Source organism: Fringilla coelebs (genome assembly GCF_963513975.1).
Source record: "Fringilla coelebs genome assembly, chromosome: 32".
NCBI lineage: Eukaryota > Metazoa > Chordata > Aves > Passeriformes > Fringillidae > Fringilla > Fringilla coelebs.
Genome location: NC_140058.1, coordinates 243,986 through 267,100, shown reverse-complemented (window position 1 = coordinate 267,100; position 23,115 = coordinate 243,986). Strand labels below are relative to the sequence as shown.

At 66.2% G+C, this 23,115-nt stretch overlaps 2 protein-coding genes and 1 long non-coding RNA gene across 4 annotated transcripts in view; 2 read left to right on the top strand and 1 right to left on the bottom strand.

Annotated features, from left to right (window-relative positions):
• Positions 1–1,410: 1,410 nt before the first annotated feature.
• On the top strand, positions 1,411–4,552 carry PCP2 (Purkinje cell protein 2; the record flags this gene model as incomplete). Its single annotated transcript, XM_084223824.1, has 5 exons — positions 1,411–1,449; positions 2,598–2,727; positions 4,060–4,284; positions 4,376–4,430; positions 4,549–4,552. The coding sequence occupies 5 exons, from the start codon at positions 1,411–1,413 to the stop codon at positions 4,550–4,552; spliced, it is 453 nt and encodes a 150-aa protein (XP_084079950.1).
• Positions 4,553–9,756: 5,204 nt separating this feature from the next.
• LOC311164378 lies at positions 9,757–15,784 on the bottom strand. The gene is made up of 4 exons (XR_014616856.1): positions 15,759–15,784; positions 13,305–13,391; positions 12,031–12,063; positions 9,757–9,770 (listed from the first exon to the last, which is right to left on the bottom strand). It is a non-coding gene; the product is annotated as an uncharacterized lncRNA (long non-coding RNA).
• Positions 15,785–15,978: 194 nt separating this feature from the next.
• Positions 15,979–23,115, top strand: part of XAB2 (XPA binding protein 2) — a 46,509-nt gene continuing 39,372 nt past the window's right edge. For both annotated transcript variants that reach the window (XM_084223938.1, XM_084223937.1), the window contains exons 1-2: positions 15,979–16,191; positions 19,035–19,183. In XM_084223938.1, coding sequence (XP_084080064.1) covers positions 15,988–16,191; positions 19,035–19,183 — 353 coding nt within the window. In that variant the 5' untranslated portion in view covers positions 15,979–15,987. The remainder of the gene's footprint in view (positions 16,192–19,034; positions 19,184–23,115) is intronic.

The window sequence follows — 23,115 nt, the reverse complement described above, 5'->3', positions numbered from 1 at the left end:
AGACCCCACAGCACCCATAAACCCCAGAGCACCCATGGGAACCCCAAAGCACCCACAGGAGCCCACAGCACCCACAGTGACCCCAGAGCACCCACGGGACCCCACAGCACCCACGGGACCCCAGAGCACCCACGGGACCCCACAGCCGCCGTGCGCACACGCAGCACCCACGGGTGCCACCCCACCCCCGGCACCCACGGGTGCCCCCCCGCGCTCCCATCATCCCCGTGTCCCCCCCCCGTCCCCCGTGTCCCCTCCCGTGTCCCCCGCCGTGCCCCTCGTGTCGCTCCCCCCTGTCCCCTTCGTGTCCCCCCCGTCCCTCTGTCCCCCTCCCCACCGTCCCCAATGTCGCCCCCGTCTCCCTGTCCCCGTGTCCCCCCCGTGTCCCCCGTCTCCACTGTCCCCTCCCCAATGTCCCCCCACGTCCTCCCCACGTCCCCCAGTGTCCCCTCCCCGTGTCCGTGTTCCCGCTGTCCCCTTGTCCCTCCCATGTCCCCCAATGTCCCCCTCTCCCCCTGTCCCCCCCCGTGTCCCCCCCGTCCCCGTGTCCCCCCCCGTCCCCCCAATGTCCCCTCCCCGCTGTCCCCCCCAATGTCCCTCGTGTCCCTCCCCGTGTCCCCCTTGTCTCCCTGTCCCCCCCGTCCCCCTCTCCCTCCCCGTCGCCCCCCGTCCCGCTCGCTGTCCCCGCCCCCTGTCCCCCTGTCCCCCTGTCCCCCTCCCTCCCAGTGTCCCCCTTTCTGTCCCCCTCCCCCCCGTCCTTGTGTCCCCCTGCCGTCCCCCCGTCCCCCCCATCCCCCCCTGTCTCCCTGTCCCTCCCACACGTCCCCCTGTCCCCCCCTTGTCCCCCTGTCCCCGTGTCCCACCCCCGTCCCCTTGTCCCCCCCGCTGTCCCTCTCTGTCCCCGCTGTCCCCCCCCGTCCCCCCCTGTCCCCGTGTCCCCCCCTGTCCCCCCGTCCCCCTGTCCCCCCGTCCCCCTGTCCCCGTGTCCCCCCCTGTCCCCGTGTCTCCCCCGTGTCCCCCCCGTGTCCCTCCCTGTCCCCCCCTGTCCCCCTGTCCCTCCCTGTCCCCCCCTGTCCCGTGTCCCCCCTGTCCCCGTGTCCCCCCCCTGTCCCCGTGTCCCCCCCTGTCCCCGTGTCCCCCCCTGTCCCCCCCTGTCCCCCCCTGTCCCCGTGTCCCCCCCCTGTCCCCGTGTCCCCCCCTGTCCCCGTGTCCCCCCCTGTCCCCCTGTCCCCCCCTGTCCCCGTGTCCCCCCCTGTCCCCCTGTCCCTCCCTGTCCCCGTGTCCCCCCCTGTCCCCGTGTCCCCCCCCCTGTCCCCGTGTCCCCCCCTGTCCCCCCCCTGTCCCCCCCCTGTCCCCCCCTGTCCCCGTGTCCCCATAAGAGGCCCCGCGGGGTCTCTCCCCCCACCCGCCATGGCGGCCCCGGGGGGCTCCGAGCCCGAGCGCGCCGCGGTGAGGGGGGGCGGGGGGCGCGGGGGGACCCCCGGGGGGTCTGGGGGGACCCCCGGGGGGTCGGGGGGTACCCCGGGGGTTGGGGGGTACCCCGGGGAGGCGTTTGGGGGGTCTGGGGGCACCCCTGGATGGGGTTTGGAGGGTCTGGGGGCGCCCCTCGGGGTGGGGGTTGGGGTCTCGGGGGGGCACAGGGGGGTCTGGGGGTACCCCCGGGTGGGTTTGGGGGGTCTGGGGGTACCCCTGGGGGGGATTGGGGGATTTGGGGGTACCCCCGGGTGGGTTTGGGGGGTCTGGGGGTACCCCTGGGGGGGATTGGGGGATTTGGGGGTACCCCCGGGTGGGTTTGGGGGGTCTGGGGGTACCCCTGGGGGGGATTTTGGGGGTCTGGGGGGGAATTGGAGGGTTTGGAGGGTGCGGGGGGCACAGGGGGGTCCGGGGGGATCCTCAGGGTGGGGGGTCTGGGGGCACCCCTGGGGGGGTTTGGGGGTGCAGGGGTATCCCTGGAGGGGTTTGGGGGTCCGGGGATATCCCCGGGGGGGTTTGGGGGATCCCGGGGGCTTTGGGGTGTTCTGGGGGGGTTTGGGGGTCTGGGGATATCCCCGGGGGGATTTGGGGGATCCCGGGGGGTTTTGGGGTGTTCTGGGGGGGTTTGGGGTACCCCGGGGTGGGTTTGGGGGTCCGGGGGGGTTTGGGGGTCCCGGGGGGGTTTGGGGTGTTCTGGGGGTCCCGGGGTATCACCGAGGGTGCCCCCACATTTGGGGGTCACGGGGGGGGCGGTGCAAGGGGGCGGGGCTGCCCTTTGGGGGGGTCCCGGGGCAGAAGGGGGTTCCTGGTTTGGGGGGATGGGGGCTCTGATTTGGGGGGGGCCTGTTTGGGGGGGGGTCCCTGTTTTGGGGGGGGGGGGTCCCTTTTTTGGGGGTTCCCTGTTTTGGGAGGGGGTTCCCTATTTTGGGGGGGTCCCTTTTTTGGGGGGGTTCCCTGTTTTGGGGGAGGGGGGTCCCTGTTTTGGGGGGGTTCCCTATTTTGAGGGGGGGGTCCCTATTTTGGGGGAGGGGGGTCCCTGTTTTGGGGGGCTCCCTGTTTTGGGGGGTTTCCCTGTTTTGGGGGTTCCCTGTTTTGGGGGGGTCCCTGACTCGTTGTCCCCGCAGGGGGGGTCCCCGGCAGAGGGGGGGTCCCCCGAGGGGGGATCCCCCGAACAGGAGGGGTTCTTCTCGCTGCTGAGCTCCGTGCAGGGAACGCGCATGGACGAACAGCGCTGCAGCCTGGGGGGGGGCACCGGTGAGGGACAGACGGACAGACGGACAGGGGGGGGACGGGGGGACAGAGGGGACAGGGGGACAGAGGGACAGACGGACAGGGGGACAGAGGGGGGACGAGGGGACAGAGGGACAGAAGGATAGGGGGACAGAAGGATAGGGGGACAGAGAGGGGACAGAGGGACAGAGAGGGGACAGGGGGATAGAGAGGGGACAGAGGGGACAGAGGGACAGAGGGACAGAGGGACAGAGAAGGGACAGAGGGGACAGAGAGGGGACAGAGGGGACAAAGGGGACAGAAGGGGGACAGGGTGCCCCTGGTGTCTATTCCTGGCGTCCCCTGGGTGCCCCGTGTGCCCCCGGTGTGTCCCCGGTGTGCCCCGTGTGTCCCCGGTGTCCCGTAGGTGCCCCGTGTGTCCCCATGGGTGTCCCCGGTGTCCCTGGTGTCCCCTGGGTGCCCCGTGTGTCCCGGGTGTGTCCCCGGTGTGCCCCATGTGTCCCGAGTGCCCCCGGTGTCCCCCCTGTCCCCGGTGTGTCCCCATGGGTGTCCCCGGTACCCCCGTGTGACCCGGTGTGTCCCCTGTGTGTCCCCGGTGTGTCCCCGGTGTGTCCCCGGTGTGTCCCCTGGGTGTGCCCTGGTGTGTCCCCGGTGTCCCCTGGGTGCCCCATGTGCCCGGTATGCTCCCGGTCTCCCCGGTGTGTCCCCAGTGTGCTCCCGGTGTGTCCCCGGTGTGCTCCCGGTCTCCCCGGTGTGTCCCCGGTGTATCCCCGGTGTGTCCCGGTGTCCCCTGGGTGCCCCGTGTGTCCCCATGGGTGTCCCCGGTGTGTCCCGGTGTATTCCCGGTGTATCCCCGGTGTGCTCCCGGTGTCCCGGTGTGTCCCCGGTGTGTCCCTGGTGTGTCCCCGCTGTGTCCCGGTGTCCCGGTGTGAGCGGTGCCGCTGTCCCGTGTGTCCCCGGTGTATCCCCGGTGTGTCCCGGTGTCCCGGTGTGAGCGGTGCCGCTGTCCCGTGTGACCCGGTGTGTCCCCGGTGTGTCCCCGGTGTGTCCCGGTGTATCCCCGGTGTGTCCCCGGTGTGTCCCGCTGTGTCCCGGTGTCCCGGTGTGAGCGGTGCCGCTGTCCCGTGTGTCCCGGTGTATCCCCGGTGTGTCCCCGGTGTATCCCCGGTGTCTGCCCGGTGTGTCCCGGTGTGAGCGGTGCCGCTGTCCCGTGTGTCCCGTGTGACCCGGTGTGCCCCGTTGTGTCCCCGGTGTATCCCCGGTGTATCCCCGGTGTATCCCCGGTGTATCCCCGCTGTGTCCCGGTGTCTCCCCGGTGTATCCCCGGTGTGAGCGGTGCCGCTGTCCCGGCAGGAGGCGGGGGCGCGGAGCCGCCGCCCCCCGAGCTGGCCTCGCTGCTGGACATGGTGGCGAGCTCGCAGGGCCGCCGGATGGACGAGCAGCGGCTGCCGGTGCCGCGGCTGCCGGGCTTCGGCTCGGGGGGGGCGCAGGTGGGCACCGGGAGCACCGGGGGGGGCGCAGGTGGGCACCGGGAGGGCACGGGAGGGGCACGGGAGGGCTTCGGCTCGGGGGGGGGCGCAGGTGGGCACCGGGGACACCGGGGAGGGCAGGTGGGCACCGGGGGGGCACCGGGGGAAGCACGGGAGGGCTCCGGCTCGGGGGGGGGGCACAGGTGGGCACCGGGAGCACCGGGGGGGAACGGGGGGGCTTCGGCTCGGGGGGCACAGGTGGGCACCGGGAGCACCGGGGGGGGCTTCGGCTCGGGGGGGCACAGGTGGGCACCGGGGACACCGGGGGGGCACGGGGGGGGCACCGGGAGGGGGCACCGGGACTGCCCGGCTTCAGCTAAGGCGGGGCGCAGGTGGGCACCGGGACACCGGGGGGGCACCGGGAGGGCACGGGGGGACGCAGGTGGGCACCGGGGACACCGGGGGGGAACGGGGGGTGGTACCGGGGGTCACGGGGGGGCACCGGGAGGGCTTCGGCTCGGGGGGGGGCACAGGTGGGCACCGGGAGCACCGGGGGGGGAACCGGGGACACCGGGGGGGCACGGGGGGGGCACGGGGGGGCGCAGGTGGGCACCGGGGGCACGGGGATGGGCACCGGGGCTGCCCGGCTTCGGCTCGGGGGGGGCACAGGTGGGCACCGGGGGGCACCGGGGGGAGGCACAGGTGGGCACCGGGGGGGGAACGGGGGCGCTTCGGCTCGGGGGCCACGCAGGTGGGCACCGGGGGCACGGGGAGGTACCTGGGGGCACTTGGGGGGTACCGGGGAGGCTTCGGCTCGGGGCGGGGGGGCACAGGGGGGACCGGGGGGGTCAGAGGTGGGCACTGGGGGGCACCTGGGGGCACGGGGGGGGGGCACAGGGGCTGCCCGGCTTGGGGGGGGCACAGGTGGGAACCGGGGGGCACCTGGGGGGTACCTGGGGGGGGGCACAGGGGGTACCTGGGGGGGGGCACAGGGGGCACCTGGGGGCACGGGGGGTGGCACGGGGGGGGCACCGGGGGTCTTTGGTAGGGGGGTGGGCACGGCGGGGTCTGTGAGAGCCCCAGGAATTCGGGGAGGGGGCTCCAGAGCTGGGGGGGGTCCCAGCAGTGGCACTGGGGGGGTCTGGGGGACACTTGGGGACACCGCGGGGGGGGCACTGGTGGCACCCCGTGAGCGCCCCTCCCCCCGTGCCCGCAGGACTGAGCCCCCCGGACCCCCTGGATGCCCCCCCGGATCCTCCGGACCCCCCCGGACCCTCCCGGACCCCCCCGGGCCCGCCCCTCCCCCGCTGTGTCCCCAATAAACCCCCGAGCACTTGGGGCTGGCACCGAGAGGGGACACCGGGGACACGGGGGGACACGGGGGTGGCACTGGGGCTGGCACCGAGAGGGGACACCGGGGACACGGGGGGACACTGGGGGTGGCACCAAGAGGGGACACCGGGGACACGGGGGACACAGGGGTGGCACAGAGAGGGGACACCGGGGACACGGGGGGACGCACCGAGAGGGGACACCGGGGACACGGGGGGACACGGGGGGACACCGGGGCTGGCACCGAGAGGGGACACTGGGGCTGGCACTGCACGGGGACATTGGGGACACGGTGGGTGGCACTGGGGGTGGCACTGAGAGGGGACACTGGGGGTGGCACAGAGAGGGAACACTGGGGACACGGGGGACACAGAGAGGGGACACCGGGGACACGGGTGGGGGGCACCGTGGCTGGCACCCCGCGGGGACACTGGGGACACGGGGGTGGCACCGGGGGTGGCACCGTGTGGGGACACTGAGGACATGGTGGGGACACTGGGGGTGGCACTGGGGGTGGCACAGAGAGGGGACATTGGGGACACGGGTGGGGGGCACTGGGGCTGGCACCCCGCGGGGACACTGGGGACACGGGGGTGGCACTGGGGGTGGCACAGAGAGGGGACACCGGGGACACGGGGGGGACACTGGGGGTGGCACTGGGGGTGGCACAGAGAGGGGACATTGGGGACACGGGTGGGGGGCACTGGGGCTGGCACCGAGAGGGGACACTGGGGACACGGGGGTGGCACTGGGGGTGGCACCGCGCGGGGACACTGGGGACATGGGGGTGGCACAGAGAGGGGACACCGGGGACACGGGGGGTGGCACTGGGGGTGGCACAGAGAGGGGACACTGGGGCTGGCACTGCACGGGGACATTGGGGACACGGTGGGTGGCACTGGGGGTGGCACAGAGAGGGGACACCGGGGACACGGGGGGACACTGGGGCTGGCACCATGTGGGGACACTGGGGACACGGAGGGGACACTGGGGGTGGCACTGGGGGTGGCACCAAGAGGGGACACTGGGGACACGGGGGGGGACACTGGGGGTGGCACCGGGGCTGGCACCACGCGGGGACATTGGGGACACAGGGTGGCACTGGGGGTGGCACTGAGAGGGGACACTGGGGACACGGGGGGGGGGGCACTGAACGGGGACACTGGGGACACGGGGGTGGCACCTGGGCTGGCACCACGCGGGGACACTGGGGACGGCACTGGGGGTGGCACAGAGAGGGGACACTGGGGACACGGGGGGGGGGGGGGGGGGGGGGCACCGGGAGTGAGTGACACCCGTGGGGACCTCGGGGACAAGGGGGTGGCACTGACACCTCTGGGGGTGGCACTGGGGGTGACATTCATGGGGACACTGGGTGGCACCGGGGGGGAGCACTGGGAGTGAGTGTGACACCCGTGGGGACCTCGGGGACACGGGGGTGGCACTGGAGGTGGCATTGGGCAAGGGGGTGACACTGGGCAGGGGGTGGCACCAGGAGGGGACACTGACACCTCTGGGGGTGGCACCAAGGGTGGCACTGGGGAGTGACACTGGGGGTGGTACCAGGCAGGGGGAGGTGACACTGGGCAGGGGGAGATGACACTGGGGGGTGACACTGGGCACAGAGGTGGCACTGACACCTCTGGGGGTGGCACTGGGCAGAGAGGTGGCACTGACACCTCTGGGGGTGGCACTGGAGGTGACACTGGGCACAGAGGTGGCAATGACACCTCTGGGGGTGGCACTGGGCAGAGAGGTGGCACTGACACCTCTGGGGGTGGCACTGGGGGTGACACCGGGCACTGAGGTGGCACTGACACCTCTGGGGGTGTCACCAAGGAAGGCCCACAGCACTCAGGTGACATTAAGGGACACAGGACGCCCGTGGGGGTGGCACCGGGGGACACCGAGGTGGCACCAAGGGACGGCAGTGCCACCCCGGTGCCACCCTGCAGGCAGCGCCGTTTATTGGGATGGGGACAGCTGGGGTGGCACGTGTCCCCAGACGTGTCCCTGATGTGTCACACGTGTCACACGCACGTGTCACGCGTGTCCCCAGCGGCGCAGGACGCCGGGGTGGCCACGTGGCCGTGGTGGCAGCGGGGGAGGGCGCGTGTCCCCTGTGCCACCCACGCGGGCACGGCCCCGGCCAGCGGTGACAGAGAGTGACACCGGCTGCTGTCATTGTCACCAACACTGTCACCAACACTGTCACAGCGAGTGACACTGGCTGCTGTCATTGTCACCAACACTGTCACCAACACTGTCACCAACGCTGTCACAGTGAGTGACACTGGCTGCTATCATTGTCACCAACACTGTCACCAACGCTGTCACAGTGAGTGACACTGGCTGCTATCATTGTCACCAACACTGTCACCAACACTGTCACCAATGCTGTCACCAACGCTGTCACAGCGACTAACACTGGCTGCTGTCATTGTCACCAATGCTGTCACCAACGCTGTCACCAACATTGTCACAGTGACACCGGCTGCTGTCATTGTCACCAATGCTGTCACCAACGCTGTCACAGTGAGTGACACTGGCTGCTGTCATTGTCACCAACACTGTCACCAACGCTGTCACCAACACTGTCACAGCGAGTGACACCGGCTGCTGTCATTGTCACCAATGCTGTCACCAACACTGTCACCAACGCTGTCACAACAAATGACACTGGCTGCTACTGTTGTCACCAACACTGTCACAGCGAGTGACGCTGGCTGCTGTCACTGTTCCCTCTGTCACCAACACTGTCACCAACACTGTCGCCAATGCTGTCACAGCGAGTGACACCGGCTGCTGTCGCTGTCACCAACACGGTCACACTGTGTGACCCTGGCTGCTGTCATTGTCCCCTCTGTCACCAACGTGGTCACAGAGTGTGACATCAGCTATTGTCACTGCCACCAATGCTATCACAGTGAGCGACACCGGCTGCTGTCGCTGTCCCCTCTGTCACCCCAATGCTATCACAGCGTGTGACACCGGTTGTTGTCACTGTCCCCTCTGTCACCAACACCGTCACAGCGATGCCATCGATGCCATCAGCTGCTGTCACACGTCCCCTTTGTCACCAATGCTGCCACAGCGAGTGACACCGGCTGCTGTCGCTGTCCCCTCCGTCACCAACACCGTCACAGTGATGCCATCGATGCCATCAGCTGCTGTCACGTGTCCCTTTTGTCACCAACATGGTCAGAGTGTGCGACATTGACTGTTGTTGCTGTCACCAACACAGCCACAGCAAGTGACACCGGCTGCTGTCACTGTCCCCTCTGTCACCAACGTGGTCACAGTGTGTGACACCGGCTGGTGTCACATGTCCCTTCTGTCACCCCAACACAACCACAGTGTGTGACATTGATTGTTGTCACTGTCCCCTCTATCACCCCCAACATGGCCACAGCGAGTGACACCGGCTGCTGTCACTGTCACCAACACGATCACAGCGAGTGACACCGGCTGCTGTCACTGTCACCAACATGGCCACAGCAAGTGACACTCGCTGCTGTCACTGTCACCAACACGGTCACAGCGTGTGACACCGACTGCTGTCACTGTCCCCTGTCCCCAACACAGCCACATCGACGGCCACTGGCGCTTTTTGTCACCAGCACGGTTACAGTGATGCCATCAATGCCATCAGCTGCTGTCACTGTCCCCTCTGTCACCAACACAGCCACAGCGATGGCGCCAGGACACTGCCACACGGCCCCTGTCACCAACAGGGTCACAGCAGTGCCATCAGCTGCTGCCACTGTCCCCTGTCACCAACAGGGTCACAGCAGTGCCATCAGCTGCTGCCACTGTCCCCTGTCACCAACAGGGTCACAGCAATTCCCCTCACGCCAGAGTCCCACGGTGGCCCTGCTGTCCCCGCTGTCCCCTCAGGCCTGGGTCCCACGGTGGCCCTGTGTCCCCTCTGTCACCGTGTCCCTGCTGCCATCGCCGTGTCCCGGGGTGGCTGTGTGTCCCTGGTGTCACTGCCGTGTCCCCTGGTGGCCGTGTGTCCCACGGTGTCCCCGCTGTCCCCTCACGCCTGGGTCCCACGGTGGCCTTGTGTCCCTGCTGTCCCCGCTGGGTCCCACGGTGGCTGAGTGTCCCTGGTGTCACTGCCGTGTCCCAGGGTGGCTGAGTGTCCCTGGTGTCACTGCCGTGTCCCCTGGTGGCCGTGTGTCCCACGGTGTCCCCGCTGTCCCCTCACGCCTGGGTCCCCTTGCGCTCCCGCAGCCGCTGCTTCAGCTCAGCCATGGCCTGGCGCTGAGGGGACAGGGACAGGGGGACATGACACAGGGACAGGGACACAGGGACAGGGACACAGGGACAGGGACACACAGACAGTGACACAGGGACGGTGACACAGGGACGGTGACACAGGGACAGGGACACAGGGACATGACAGAGGGACAGGGACAGGGACACAGGGACGGTGACACAGACAGGGACACAGGGACAGGGACACAAGGACAGGGACAGGGACACAGGGACAGGGACAGAGAAACGGTGACACAGGGACAGTGACACAGGGACAGTGACAGGGACACAAGAACAGGGACACAGGGACAGGGACAGGGACAGAGGCACAGGGACAGGAACACAGGGACAGGGACAGTGACAGGGACACAGGGGCAAAGGGACAGTGAACAGGGTCAGGGACACAGGGACAGTGACAGGGACAGTGACACAGGAACAGGGACACAGGGACAGTGACACAGGGACAATGACACAGGGACACAAGGACAGGGACAGTGACACAGGGATAGGGACACAGGGACAGGGACAAGGACAGAGGGACAGGGACAGGGACAGAGGGACAGGGACAGGGACACAGTGACAGGGACAGAAGGACAGGGACAGGGACACATGGACAGGGATGGTGACACAGGGACAGGGACACAGGAACAGGAACACAGGGACAGGGACAAGGATAGGGAGACAGGGACAGGGACAGGGAGACAGGGACAAAGGCACAGGGACAGGGACAGTGACAGGCACAGAGGCACAGGGACAGTGACACACGGAGAGGGACACAGGAACAGGGACATTGACACAGGGACAAGGACAGGGACAATGACACAGGGACAGGGACAGGGACACAGAGACAAGGGCAGCAGACACAGAGACAGTGACACAGGGACAGTGACAGGGACAGACAAACAGGGATAAAGGGACACAGGGACAGGGACAGCGACACAGGGACAGGGACACAGGAACAAGGACAGGGACAGAGAGACAGTGAGGGAACAGGAACAGTGACAAGGACACAGAGACAGTGACAGTGACACAGGGACAGTGACAGGGACAGGGACACAGGGACAGTGACAGGGACACAGGGACAGTGTCAGGGACACAGGGACAGTGACAGGGACAGGGACACAGAGACAGTGACAGGGACAGTGACACAGGGGCAGTTACAGTGACACAGGGACAGTGACAGGGACAGTGACACAGGAACAGTGACAGGGACACAGAGACAGTGACAGTGACAGGGACACAGGGACAGTGACAGGGACACAAGGACAGGGACACAGGGACAATGACAGTGAGGGGACGGGAACAGCATCACACGGAAAGTGAGGAGACAGAGACACAGGAACGAGGACAGTAAGGGGACAGGGGACAGTGAAGGGACAAGGACACAGAAACAGTAAGGGGGACAGGGACAGCGAGGGGACAGGGACACAGACAGTGAGGGGACAGGGACAGAGGAGACAGGGAAAGGGACAGAGAAACAAGGACATAGGACAGGGACACAGGGACAGGAACACAGGGACACAGGAACACAGGGACAGGGACACAGGGACACAGGAACACAGGGACACAGGGACAGGGACACGAGGACAAGGACACAGGGACAGTGAGGGCACAGTGACAGGGACACAGGGACAGTGACACAAGGACAGGGACAGTGACACAAGGACAGGGACACAGGGACACAGGGACACAGGGACAGTGACACAAGGACAGGGACACAGGGACAGGGACACAGGGACAGGGACACAGGGACACAGGGACACGGACACAGGGACAGTGACACAAGGACAAGGACACAGGAACACTGAGGGGACAGTGACACAGGGGGACGGGGACAGAGGAGACAGGGAGAGGGACAGAGAGACAAGGACATAGGACAGGGACAGGGACACAGCCCCAGGGTGAGGGGACAGCAGGGGATCAGGGGGACACAAGGTGGCACCAGGAGTGTCCCCTGTGTGTCCTCCCTGTCCCTCCCTCACTGCCCTGAGTGGCAGGGGACAGCACGGGGACAGTGGGGACAGTGGGGACAGCAGGGAGACACTAGGGACACTGGGGACAACGGGGACAGTGGGGACAGCAGGGGGACATTTGGGACAGTGGGGGGACATTGGGGACAGCGGGGACAGTGGGGAGACATTGGGGACAATGGAGACAGTGGGGAGACATTGGGGACAGCAGGGGGACATTGGGGACAGTGGGGACAGTGGGGAGACATTGGGGACAGTTGGGGACAGTGGGGACAATGAGGACATTGGAGTCTCACCCGTTCCGGGGTGTCCGGCGGGAAAATCTCCCTCTGCAAAGAGAGAGCGTCAGGGAGGGGACAGCAGGGACAGAGGGGACAGTGGGGACAGCAGGGACAGAGGGGACAGCAGGGACAGAGGGGACAGAGGGGACAGAGGGGACAGTGGGGACAGAGGGGACAGAGGGGACAGTGGGGACAGAGGGGACAGCAGGGACAGAGGGGACAGAGGGGACAGCGGGGACAGCAGGGACAGAGGGGACAGAGGGGACAGTGGGGACAGAGGGGACAGAGGGGACAGAGAGGACAGCAGGGACAGAGGGGACAGCGGGGACAGATGGAGCCCCAGGTGTCTCCAGGCTGTCCCGGGGTGTCCCTGCAGTGTCCCCAGGGTGTCCCCAGAGTGTCCCAGGTGTGTCCCCAGCCATCCTCAGCTGTCCCAGAGGTGTCCCAGGTGTCCCCAGCTGTCCCCAGGGATGTCCCAGAGTCTCCCAGGTGTCCCCAGGTGTGTCCCCAGCCGTCCCCAGGGTGTCCCCTCAGGTGTCCCCAGGTGTGTCCCAGGTGTCTCCGGCTGTCCCCAGGTGTCCCCAGGGTGTCCCAGCTGTCCCCAGGGGTGTCCCAGATGTCCCCAGCCATCCCCAGGTGTCCCCAGGGGTATCCCAGAGTTTCCCAGGTGTCCCCACGGTGTCCCAGGGGTGTCCCCAGGATGTCCCCGGGTGTCCCCAGGGTGTCCCAGGTGTCCCTGCAGTGTCCCCCCAGAGTGTCCCAGGTGTCCCCAGGGTGTCCCAGAGTTTCCCAGGTGTCCCCCCAGGTGTCCTCAGCCATCCCCAGGTGTCCCCAGGTGTGTCCCAGATGTCCCCAGGTGTCCCTGCAGTGTCCCCAGCCATCCCCAGGGGTGTCCCAGAGTTTCCCAGGTGTCCCCCCAGGTGTGTCCCCAGCTGTCCCAAGGGTGTCCCCAGGTGTGTCCCAGCTGTCCCCAGCGGTGTCCCCAGGGTGTCCCAGGTGTCCCCAGGGTGTCCCAAGTGTCCCCAGGGTGTCCCAAGTGTCCCCCCAGGTTGCCCAGGTCCCCCCAGGTGTGTCCCCAGCCATCCCCAGGTGTCCCTACAGTGTCCCCAGGGGTGTCTCAGTTTCCCAGGTGTCCCCAGGGTGTCCCAGGTGTCCCCCCAGGTGTTCCCAGGGGTGTCCCAGAGGTTCCCAGGTGTCCCCCCAGGGGTGCCCAGGTCCCCCCAGGGTGTCCCAGGTGTCCCCAGCTGTCCCCAGGTGTCCCAGGTCTGTCCCCAGGTGTCCCCGCCCACCTTGCGGTCGATCACGTGACGCTGGAAGAGCTCGGCCTGGTTGGAGACCCAGAACACGGCCACGGGGAAGGACAGGTACAGGCACATCTGGGACAGGGACACCTGTGTCACCTGAGTGTCACCTGTGCCATCCCCCAGCCCCAGAACACGGCCACGGGGAAGGACAGGTACAGGCACATCTGGGACAGGGACACCTGTGTCACCTGAGTGTCACCTGTGTCATCCCTGTCACACCCCCCAGCCCCAGAACACGGCCACGGGGAAGGACAGGTACAGGCACATCTGGGACAGGGACACCTGTGTCACCTAAGTGTCACCTGTGTCACCTGTGTGTCACCTGTGTGCCACCTGTGTCACCCCTCAGCCCCAGAACACGGCCACGGGGAAGGACAGGTACAGACACATCTGGGACAGGGACACCTGTGTCACCTGGGTGTCACCTGTATGCCACCTGTGTCACCTGTGTCACCCCCACACCCAAAACACGGCCATGGGGAAGGACAGGTACAGGCACATCTGGGACAGGGACACCTGTGTCACCTCCCCTGTGTCACCTGGGTGTCACCTGTGTCACCCCTCAGACCCAGAACACGGCCACAGGAAAGGACAGGTACAGGCACATCTGGGACAGGGACACCTGTGTCACCTGGGTGTCACCTGTGTCACCTCCTGTGTCACCTGTGTGTCACCTGTGTCACCTGTGTCATCCCTGTCACACCCCCCAGACCCAGAACACGGCCACGGGGAAGGACAGGTACAGGCACATCTGGGGCAGGGACACCTGTGTCACCTGAATGTCACCTGTCCCACCTACCCTGTCACCTGTGTGCCACCTGTGTCACCTGAGTGTCACCTGTGCCACCTGTGTCACCCCTCAGACCCAGAACACGGCCACGGGGAAGGACAGGTACAGGCACATCTGGGACAAGGACACCTGTGTCACCTCCCGTGTGTCACCTGTGCCACACCTGTGTCACCTGGGTGTCACCTGGGTGTCACCTGTGTGCTACCTCTGTCACCTGGGTATCACCTGAGTGTCACCTGTGCCACCTTTGTGTCACCTACCCTTGTCACCTGTGTCACCTGTGTATCACCTGTGTCACCTGTGTGTCACCTGTGTCACCCCCCAGACCAGAACACGGCCACAGGGAAGGACAGACAGACACATCTGGGGCAGGGACACCTGTGTCACCTCCCGTGTGTCACCTGTGCCACACCTGTGTCACCTCCCCTGTCCCCTGTGTCCCCTGTGTCCCGCACTGCCGTTCCCGCCCCGCCTGCCCCGTTCCCGTTATCTCCCAGCATTCCCCGTTCCCATTCCTGTTCCCCAATTCCCGTTATCCCATTCCCGTTATCCCCGCTCCGTTCCCATTCCCATTCCCATTATCCCCGTTCCCATCCCCGGTCCGGTTATTCCCCCCCATTCCCATTCCCGTCCCCATTCCCGTTATCCCCCGTTCCTGTTCCCGTTCTCCCCCCTCATTCCCGTTATCCCATTCCCATTATCTTTCCCCAATTCCCGTTATCCCCTTCCTGTTCTCCCCCCTCGGTTCCCGTTCCCGTTATCCCATTCCCCCGTTCCCGTTCCTATTCCCGTTCCCGTTCTCCCCCCCATTCTCGTTCTCCCATCCCCGTTCCCGTTATTCCCCCTCATTCCCATTCCCATCCCCGTTCCCGTTCTCATTCCCGTTATCCTCCCCCCCATTCCCGTTATCCCATTCCCGTTATTCCCCCCCATTCCCGTCCCCATTCCCGTTATCCCCCGTTCCTGTTCCCATTCCCGCTCTCCCTCCTCATTCCCGTTATCCCATTCCCGTTATCCCGTTCCCATCCCTGTTACCCCGTTCCCGTTATCCTGTTCCCATCCCCATTCCCGTTATCCTGCTCCCATTCCCGTTATCCCGTTCCCATTATTCCCCCCCATTCCTGTCCCCGTTCCCATTATCCCGTTATCCCGTTCCCATTCCCATTATCCCATTCCCGTCCCCATTCCCATCCCCATTCCCGTTATCCCCCGTTCCTGTTCCCATTCCCGTTCTCCCTCCTCATTCCCGTTATCCCGTTCCCGTTGTCTCTCCCCAATTCCCGTTATCCCCTTCCCGTTCTCCCATTCCCATTCTCCCATTCCCGTCCCTATTCTTCCCCGTTCCCGTTCCTATTCCCGTTCCCATTCCCGTTATCCCCCCTCGGTTCCCGTTCCCACTCCCATCCCCATTCCCGTTCCCGTTCTCCCACTCCTGTTCCCATTCCCATTATCGCTTTATCCCATTATCTCGTTATCCCATTCCCCCGTTCCCGTTATCCCATTTCCCCGTTCCCATTCCCCTTCCCGTTCTCCCCCCCCATTCCCTCTCTCCCATTCCCGTTCCCGTTCCCATTCCCGTTATCCCTTTATCCCGTTATCCCGTTCCCGTTCCCGCCCCTCCCCCGCACCCTCAGGATCTCCAGCTTCACCCCCATGGCTCCTCCAGGCCCCCCGCGCTTCCGGCTCCGCCAACCCCGCAACACCGCTAACGCCCATTGGCCGCGCCTCCAGCACCGCCACATTCTATTGGCCGAGCGCGGCGCTGAGGGGGCGGAGCGAAGGAGCGGTTTGGCCAATGAGACGGGAGCGCGGGAAGGACGGAAGCGGAGGCGCCGGAAGTGCGGGCGGCGCGCCGGAAGTGCGGGAGCGCGCGGGGAAATGGCGGCGGCTGAGGCGGAGATGGCGGCGCGGGAGGAGCCGCCGGGAGCGGCCCCGGGAGCGGCAGCGGGAGCGGCGCCCGGCCCGGAGCAGCAGCCGGGAGCCATGGCGGAGCCGGCGGCGGAGCCGGCGGGGGAAGCGGGGCCCGCGGCGGTGGCGGATCCCGGAGCGGGGCCGGGCCCGGAGCGGCCCGAGCTGTGCTTTGTGAGTGCGGGGCTGGGCCCTCGTGTCACCTCCCGCCACCCCCTGTCACCTTCTGTCACACGTTGTCACCTCCTGTCCCCTCCTGTCATCTCCTGTCCCTCCTGCCCCCATCGCTGTCCCCATCGCTGTCTCCATCTGTGTCCCCTCATGTCCCCATCCCTGTCCCCTCCTGTTCCCCTCTGTCCCCTCCTGTCCGTTCCTGTCACTCTCTGTCCCCTCCTGTCCCCATGTCCCTGTCCCCATATCCTCTCTCAGCCACGTTTCTGTGTCCCTGTCCCCTCTCATGTCCCCATGTCCGTGTCCCAATGTCCCTGTCCCCTCCTGTCTCTGTCCCCTCCTGTCCCCACGTCCCTGTCCCCATGTCCTCTCCCAGCCACGTTTCTGTGTCCCTGTCCCCTCCTGTCCCCATGTCCCTGTCCCCCTGTCCCCTCATGTCCCTGTTCCTGTCCCCTCCTGTCCCCATGTCCCTGTCCCCCTGTCCCCTCATGTCCCTGTCCCCTCCTGTCCCCATGTCCCTGTCCCCTCATGTCCCCGTCCTTGTCCCCTTCTGTCCCCATGTCCCTGTCCCCTCATGTCCCTGTCCCTGTCCCCTTCTGTTCCCATGTCCCTGTCCCCCTGTCCCCTCATGTCCCTGTCCCCTTCTGTCCCCATGTCCCTGTCCCCCTGTCCCCTCATGTCCCTGTCCCTGTCCCCTCCTGTCCCCATTCCCTCTCCAGGCTCTTTGTCCCCAGCATTTCCCACCCCTGTGTCCCCCCTGTCCCCTCTCGTGTCCCCAGCCCTGTCCCTGTGTCCCTCTCCCTTCTCGTGTCCTCGTGTCTCTGTCTCTGTGTCCCCTCCCTGTCCCTGTCCCCTCTCATGTCCCCACTCCTGTCCCTGTGCCACCCTGTCCCTGTCACCCCTGGCTCTGTCACCTCCTGCTGGCTCTCTGTGCTTTGCACCGTGTCCCTGTCCCCTCCGTGTCCCTGTCCCCTCCATGTCCCTGTCCCCTTTCTGTCCCTGTCCCCTCTGTGTCTTTGTCCGTTCTGTGTCCCTGTCCCCATCCCTGTCCCCTCCCTGTCCCTGTCCCCATCCCTGTCCCTGTCCCCTCTGTGTCCCTGTCCCTGTCACCTTCCTGTCCCATCCCTGTCTCTGTCCCCATCCCTGTCCCTATCCCTTTTCTGTCCCTGTCCCCTTTCTGTCCCTGTCCCCTCTGTGTCTTTGTCCCTTCTGTGTTCCTGTCTCCCTCCTGTCCCTGTCCCCATCCCTGTCCCTGTCCCTCCCTGTCCCTGTCCCCTCTGTGTCCCTGTCCCCATCCCTGTCCCCTCCGTGTCCCTGTCCCCATCCCTGTCTTTGTCCCTTTCCTGTCCCTGTCCCCTCTGTGTCCTTGTCCCCATCCCTGTCCCTGTCCCCATCCGTGTGTTTGTCCCTTCTGTGTCCCTGTCCCCATCCCTGTCCCTTTCCTGTCCCTGTCCCCTCCATGTCCCTGTCCCTCTGTCACTGCCGGGTTCTGTCCCATCCCCTCCCCCCATCCTGGTCCCTCTGTCCCCCTCAGCTGTCCCCTGTGTCCCCTGAGCCAGGAGGGAGTGCCCTGTCCCCTGTCCCCTGTCCCATGTCCCTGTCCCCTGTCCCTGTCCCTGTGTCCCACCGGAAGGACAAGGAGGAGGTGTCCCCTGACTGTCCCAGTGTCCCCTCAGGAGAAGGAGGAGCTGTCCCTGAGTGTGTCCCCAATGTCCCCTCAATGTCCCCAGGAGGAAGAGGAGGTGCAGCGTGAGGAAGAGCTGTCCCTGAGTGTGTCCCCACTGTCCCCTCACTGTCCCCAATGTCCCCTCAATGTCCCCAGGAGGAAGAGGAGGTGCAGCGTGAGGAAGAGCTGTCCCTGAGTGTGTCCCCACTGTCCCCTCACTGTCCCCAATGTCCCCTCAATGTCCCCAATGTCCCCAATGTCCCCCAGGAGGAAGAGGAGGTCCAACACGAGGAGGAGCTGTCCCTGAGTGTGTCCCCAATGTCCCCAATGTCCCCAGTGTCCCCCCACTGTCCCCAGGAGGAAGAGGAGGTCCAACACGAGGAGGAGCTGTCCCTGAGTGTGTCCCCAATGTCCCCAATGTCCCCAGTGTCCCCCCACTGTCCCCAGGAGGAAGAGGAGGTGCAGCACGAGGAAGAGCTGTCCCTGAGTGTGTCCCCTCACTGTCCCCACTGTCCCCTCACTGTCCCCAGGAGGAAGAGGAGGTCCAACACGAGGAAGAGCTGTCCCTGAGTGTGTCCCCTCACTGTCCCCAATGTCCCCTCACTGTCCCCAATGTCCCCCCAGGAGGAAGAGGAGGTCCAACACGAGGAGGAGCTGTCCCTGAGTGTGTCCCCAATGTCCCCTCAATGTCCCCAATGTCCCCAATTGTCCCCTCAGGAGGAAGAGGAGGTGCAGCACGAGGAAGAGCTGTCCCTGAGTGTGTCCCCACTGTCCCCTCACTGTCCCCAATGTCCTCAATGTCCCCTCAGGAGGAAGAGGAGGTGCAGCACGAGGAAGAGCTGTCCCTGAGTGTGTCCCCACTGTCCTCTCACTGTCCCCAATGTCCCCTCACTGTCCCCAATGTCCCCAATGTCCCCCGGGAGGAAGAGGAGGTGCAGCACGAGGAGGAGCTGTCCCTGAGTGTGTCCCCAATGTCCCCTCATTGTCCCCTCACTGTCCCCAGGAGGAAGAGGAGGTCCAACACGAGGAGGAGCTGTCCCTGAGTGTGTCCCCTCACTGTCCCCAATGTCCCCAATGTCCCCACTGTCCCCCCAGGAGGAAGAGGAGGTGCAGCACGAGGAGGAGCTGTCCCTGACTGTGTCCCCTCAATGTCCCCTCACTGTCCCCACTGTCCCCCCAGGAGGAAGAGGAGGTCCAGCACGAGGAGGAGCTCCTCCGGAACCCCTTCTCGGTGCGGGGCTGGCTGCGCTACGCCCAGGCCCGGCAGCGCGGGCCCCGCCCCCGCCTCAACCAGATCTACGAGAGAGCCCTGAGGGAGCTGCCCGGCAGGTACGGGCACTGGGCACACCTGGGCACACCTGGGGGGACACCTGGCACACCTGGCACACCTGGGGGGGCACGTGGGCACACCTGGGGGGGCACCTGGGTACACCTGGGGGGGCTGGGGGGACACCTGGGCACACCTGGGGGGGCACCTGGGCACACCTGGCACACCTGGGGGGGCACCTGGGGGCACCTGGCACACCTGGGGGCACCTGGGGGGACACCTGGGTACACCTGGGCACACCTGGGGGGGCACCTGGGAACACCTGGGCACACCTGGGGGCATCTGGGAACACCTGGGCACACCTGGCACACCTGGGGGGGGGGCACCTGGGGGGACACTTGGGTACACCTAGCACACCTGGGCACACCTGGGCGCACCTGGGGGGACACCTGGGCGCACCTGGCACACCTGGGGGGGCACCTGGGCACACCTGGGGGGACACCTGGCACACCTGGGCACACCTGGGCGCACCTGGGGGGGGCACCTGGGCACACCTAGGGGCACCTGGGCACACCTGGCACACCTGGGGGGGCACCTGGGCACACCTGGGGGGGACAGCTGGGCACACCTGGCACACCTGGGGGGGCACCTGGGCACACCTGGGGGGGCACCTGGGCACACCTGGCACACCTGTGGGGGCACCTGGGCACACCTAGGGGCACCTGGGCACACCTGGCACACCTGGGGGGACACCTGGGTACACGTGGGGGCACCTGGGGGGACACCCGGGTACACCTGGAACACCTGGGGGGACACCTGGGCACACCTGGGGGCACCTGGGCACACCTGGGGGCACCTGGGGGGACACCTGGGTACACCTGGCACACCTGGGGGGGCACCTGGGGGGACACCTGGGCACACCTGGGGGCACCTGGGGGGACACCTGGGCACACCTGGGGGGCTGGGGGGGTGGCTAGAGGGGGCTGGGATATACCTGGAAGGTACCTTGGGACACCTGGGGGCACCTGGGCACACCTGGGGGGGCACCTGGGGGGCCTGGGGGGTGACTAGAGGGGGCTCGGATCCACCTGGGAAGCACCTTGGGACACCTGGGATACACCTGAGGGTACCTGGGCACACCTGGGGGGCACCTGGGCACACCTGGGGGGTTGGGGGGTGGCTAGAGGGGGCTGGGATACACCTGGAAGGTAGCTTGGGACGCCTGGGATACACCTGAGGGTACCTGGGCACACCTGGGCGCACCTGGGGGGCACCTGGGCACACCTGGGGGGGCTGGGGGGGTGACTAGAGGGGGTGGGATACACCTGGGAGGCACCTTGGGACACCTGGGATACACCTGAGGGTACCTGGGCACACTTAGGCACATCTGGAGGGGCACCTGGGCACACCTGGGGGGGTGGCTAGAGGGGGCTGGGATACACCTGAGGGCACTTGGGCACACCTGGGGGGGCTGGGGGCACCTGGGGGGGCTGGGGGGTGGCTAGAGGGGGCTGGGATACACCTGGGAGGCACCTTGGGACACCTGGGATACACCTGAGGGTACCTGGGAGGGGGCTGGGGGCACCTTGGGGGCACCTGAGATACACCTGGGGGGGGGGCTGGGGGCACCTGGGTGGCACCTGGGATACACCTGTGGGCACCTGGGATACACCTGTGGGCACCTGGGATACACCTGTGGGCATCTGGGATATATCTGCACTACACCTGGGGGCACTTGGGCGTACCTGGAGGGGGCTGGGGGCAGCTGGGATACACCTGGGGACACTGGAAATACACCTGGGGGGGCTGGGGGCACCTGAGGGCAGTTGGGCAGGGCTAGGGGCACCTGGGGGGCACCTGGGATACACCTGTGGGCATCTGGGATATATCTGCAATACACCTGGGGACACCTGGGCATACCTGGAGGAGTCTGGGATATACCTGGGGGCAGTTGGGATATACCTGGGGGCACCTGAGCACAGCTGGGATACACCTGAGCACACCTGGGATACATCTGGGGGCACCAGAGCACAGCTGGGAGCAGCTGGGATACACCTGAGTGCACCTGGGTACACCTGGGATACACCTGAGATACACCTGGGGGCTCTGGAAGTACACCTGGAATACACCTGGGATACACCTGAGCACACCTGGGATACACCTGGGGGCTCTGGAAGTACACCTGGGTACACCTGGGATGCACCTGGGCACACCTGAGGGGCACCTGGAATATAGCCAGGCACACCTGGGGTACACCTGGGAGCAGCTGGGCACACCTGGGGGCACCTGGGCACACCTAGGGGCACCTGGGGGCAGCTGGGCACACCTGGGATACACCTGAATGCACCTGGAGGCAGCTGGCATACACCTGAATGCACCTGGGTACACCTGGGATACACCTGGGCACACCTGGGCACCAGAGGTCCACCTGGAAGGCACAGGGACCTTTGGGGGCTCACCTGGGCACGCTTGGGGCACACCTGGGGGGCACAGGGACCTTTGGGGGCTCACCTGGGCACGCTTGGGGCACACCTGGGGGGCACAGGGACCTTTGGGGGCTCACCTGGGCACGCTTGGGGCACACCTGGGGGGCACAGGGACCTTTGGGGGCTCACCTGGGCACGCTTGGGGCACACCTGGGGGGCACAGGGAGCACCTGAGGGCCCTGGTGGGGCCCTGCTCTGTCCCCTCGTGGGGACAGCGACACCTGGGGTCCTCTCAGGTGACAGCAGGTGACAGGGGCTGGCCCAGGTGACGCGGGTGACACAGGTGATAGGGTGGCACAGGTGATGGGGGTGACACAGGTGATAGGGTGGCACAGGTGATGGGGGTGACACAGGTGACAGAGTTGATGGGTACCACAGGTTGGGGGGTGCCCCCAGTGACAGGGCAGCAGGGGTGGCGCAGGTGACAGGAGTGTCCCCAGTGCCAGGTGACCCTGGTGACACCTGTGTCACCTGTCCCCAGTTCTAAGTTGTGGTATCAGTACCTGTGACAGGTGTGGTAGGGGTGTCAGTGACATTGATGACAAGTGTGACAGGTGTGCCAGGTGCCCCAGGTGGCCCTGGTGACACGCGTGTCCCCTCCCCAGTTACAAGCTGTGGTACCAGTACCTGTGACAGGTGTGACAGGTGTACCTGTGTCCCCTCCCCAGTTACAAGCTGTGGTACCAGTACCTGTGACAGGTGTGACAGGTGTGTCAGTGACACTGATGACAGGTGTGCCAGGTGGCCCTGGTGACACCCCTGTCCCCTGTCCCCAGTTCAAAGCTGTGGTACCAGTACCTGTGACAGGTGTGCCAGGTGGCCCTGATGGCCCTGGTGACACGTGTGTCCCGTCCCGAGTTACAAGCTGTGGTACCAGTACCTGTGCCAGGTGTGTCAGGTGTGTCAGTGACACTGATGGCAGGTGTGACAGGTGACACCCCGGTCCCCTGTCCCCAGTTACAGGCTGTGGTACCAGTACCTGCGGCAGGTGTGCCAGGGGTGTCAGTGGTACTGATGACAGGTGTGACAGGTGTGACAGGTGTACCTGTGTCCCCTGTCCCCAGTTACAAGCTGTGGTACCAGTACCTGTGACAGGGGTGTCAGTGACAGTGATGACAGGTGTGACAGGTGTGACAGGTGTGACAGGTGGCCCTGATGACACCTGTGTCCTGTGTCCCCAGTTACAAGCTGTGGTACCAGTACCTGTGACAGGTGTGACAGGTGGCCTTGGTGGCCCTGGAAACACCGGTGTCCCCTCCCCAGTTACAAGCTGTGGTACCAGTACCTGTGACAGGTGTGCCAGGTGTGACAGCTGGCTCTGGTGGCCCTGGTGACACCCCTGTCCCCTGTCCCCAGTTAGAAGCTGTGGTACCAGTACTTCTGACGGGTGTGACAGGTGTGACAGGTGTGCCTGGTGACGCTGGTGACACCCGTGTCCCTTGTCCCTAGTTACAAGCTGTGGTAGCAGTACCTGTGACAAGTGTGACAGGTGTGTCAGGTGTGTCAGT